Genomic DNA, 2,281 nt, shown 5'->3' with positions numbered 1-2,281 from the left:
TATTGGCGTCATATTGACACTGCATTTGCATGTAATTAATTATTAATATGAGCATGATATTGAGAAATATTGGCTAATATTTAGTGAAGCTATTGTAGTTCGCTACTAGAGATAAAATATATATGTATACGCATGTATAAAATAATATGTACGCTTTGATAATTAATTTATAACTAATATATTACTAACTAACTAATAAATTAACAACTAATATTGGTGGAAATATTTGACACTTGAATTAAATGTCTTTTCAAATTTTTAACTGTTAAAAAATTGATTTTTACTTATCGGATATTACTTTATCTTCTCAAGAATCTGTATTATTTATATAATAATATAATATTGTGCAGCATATTAGTATTATATAATTAGTATAATATAAATATATAATTTGAATTATGTAAATATAAAATATAATTAGTATTATATAAATAATACAATTTCTGAAAAAGATTATTATATCGATTTTTTTAACAATAGAAAATTTGTAATAAATTAAAAACATAATAATTGTAATAAAATGATATACTATAATTTTACAACTTGTACGGTAAAATTAATAATTGTGAAACGGATTATTTGTTTAATTAATTGGTGTTAAAAATTCAGGATTCGTCGATTATGACCAAGTTTGCTGGAAATTACGTGGCTAGCATGTACGGGAAAATATTGGAGGAGCTCACGTATTCTCTTAACTTTACCTTGAAGATCGTCTCGCAAATGAGCGAGCATGGTCTGTGGGATGAACAGAATCAGGCGTGGTCCGGAGTGATGGGCGAGATTGTAGCGGGTCGTGCGGATTTCGCTATCGCCGATATGTCGATGACGAGCTTTCGGGTACGCTTTGTCGATTTCACGCTGCCCTTTATCATATCCAGAAACACTCTGTATTTCAAGGAACCGGGAATATGTGGCGTCAAGTGGCTCGGCTATTTTCAGGTAATATGATTGACTAACATTAAAATTATATAATGGGTTTATCCTTATCTCGTTATTGCCGGTACGAAAATAATAGGTGAGAGTTGCCTAATGTGTCCGGCCACCTAAATGTGCCTCATCAATTTTTTCTCATTGCTCTAACGCTAACAATAAAATAAATGAGCAGAAAGACAAAAATTCCCAGATTACACCTTATTTTCTGTGAATTACAAACACATTAAAAAAATCAAATATAATTATTGTAATTTTTGATCAATTTATGCAGCTGATACTAATCTAATGTAATTGTATTCTGCATTTTTATGCTTTGATAAAAGTAAATTTATTATATAATATTTTATATTTATTTTATGTACATATTATAATTATTATAAAAGTTAATTTAATATTTTTATAAAACGAATCATATTATATTTCCTAAATTGGGTAGACATATAATAGTAGCTGTTTTAAACATCAAACTACAGTTTTCAATATTAACTTGCATGCAAATTACCAAATAAGTAAATTAGTAAATGAGAAATAGGTATAATAACATAAGATAAGTAATCACAATTTTAGCGACTCCTTTCAATATATTGGAATAGCTCCTTTTCAAATCGCGTAAGCTCGATTGATCAAGCCTACTTAGAACTTGATTCGTTCACTCGTTATTGAGATCTCAACATCTCGAGTACTCGCAACTCGATCGTCGCGTCGCGTAAAAGAGTCATGGTGCGGTCTCGTTTCGCGTGTACTTGGCGCGAGACACTACCGTGTCTTTTGATTTGATTTTGAACTAGACCTAATATCTTAATTCGTACGATCGTGACAGACATTCAATTCGTGCACGTGGGCTACGATTGTCACGCTGATAGCGATTGCGCCGCTTCTCCTATCTTACATGAAAACAATCCGCGAATCTGGAAGCATGATGGAACTGATCTCTGAGAATTTTATCTGCATTTGGGGTATCTTCTGCCAGCAGGCGCTTATAGGTATCACTCTATCCTATATAAATCCTATAATAATAAACACGATTTCCGAGGCAGTTCTAATTAAACATTCGGCTATAAAATATCACGATTCTATTTTCTCGGACTCTATTTTCTTCTTTTTCAAAAGTACAACTGGAGCTTATAAGTAAATTTTTTCCTCCAGAGTTTCCGAGAAGAACGTCGCTGCGCATCGCGTACTTGACGATATTTTTGACAGCGGTGTTGGTAGCGGCTCACTATTCGGCGGCGTTAGTCTGCTTCCTAACGGCGTGCACCCGCGTTCTGCCCTTTCAAACGATAGAAGAATTCGTCGACGCCGGCACCTATAAATTAATCGTTCTACGCGGCAGTGCCGACTACGACTT

The 2,281-nt window shown here is 33.0% G+C and overlaps 1 protein-coding gene across 1 annotated transcript; it reads left to right on the top strand.

Annotated features, from left to right (window-relative positions):
* Positions 1 to 621: 621 nt before the first annotated feature.
* LOC112465024 (glutamate receptor U1-like) lies at positions 622 to 2,276 on the top strand (the record flags this gene model as incomplete). Its single annotated transcript, XM_025032383.1, has 3 exons — positions 622 to 939; positions 1,754 to 1,916; positions 2,080 to 2,276. Coding segments are annotated over exons 1-3 (678 nt in total), but the record flags the coding sequence as incomplete, so codon positions are not given.
* Positions 2,277 to 2,281: the final 5 nt, after the last annotated feature.

Source organism: Temnothorax curvispinosus, unplaced genomic scaffold, assembly GCF_003070985.1.
Source record: "Temnothorax curvispinosus isolate PA1 unplaced genomic scaffold, ASM307098v1 QBEX01014834.1, whole genome shotgun sequence".
NCBI classification, from domain to species: domain Eukaryota; kingdom Metazoa; phylum Arthropoda; class Insecta; order Hymenoptera; family Formicidae; genus Temnothorax; species Temnothorax curvispinosus.
The sequence above is the reverse complement of the archived record's forward strand: the minus strand, read 5'-3'. Positions and strand labels throughout refer to the sequence as shown.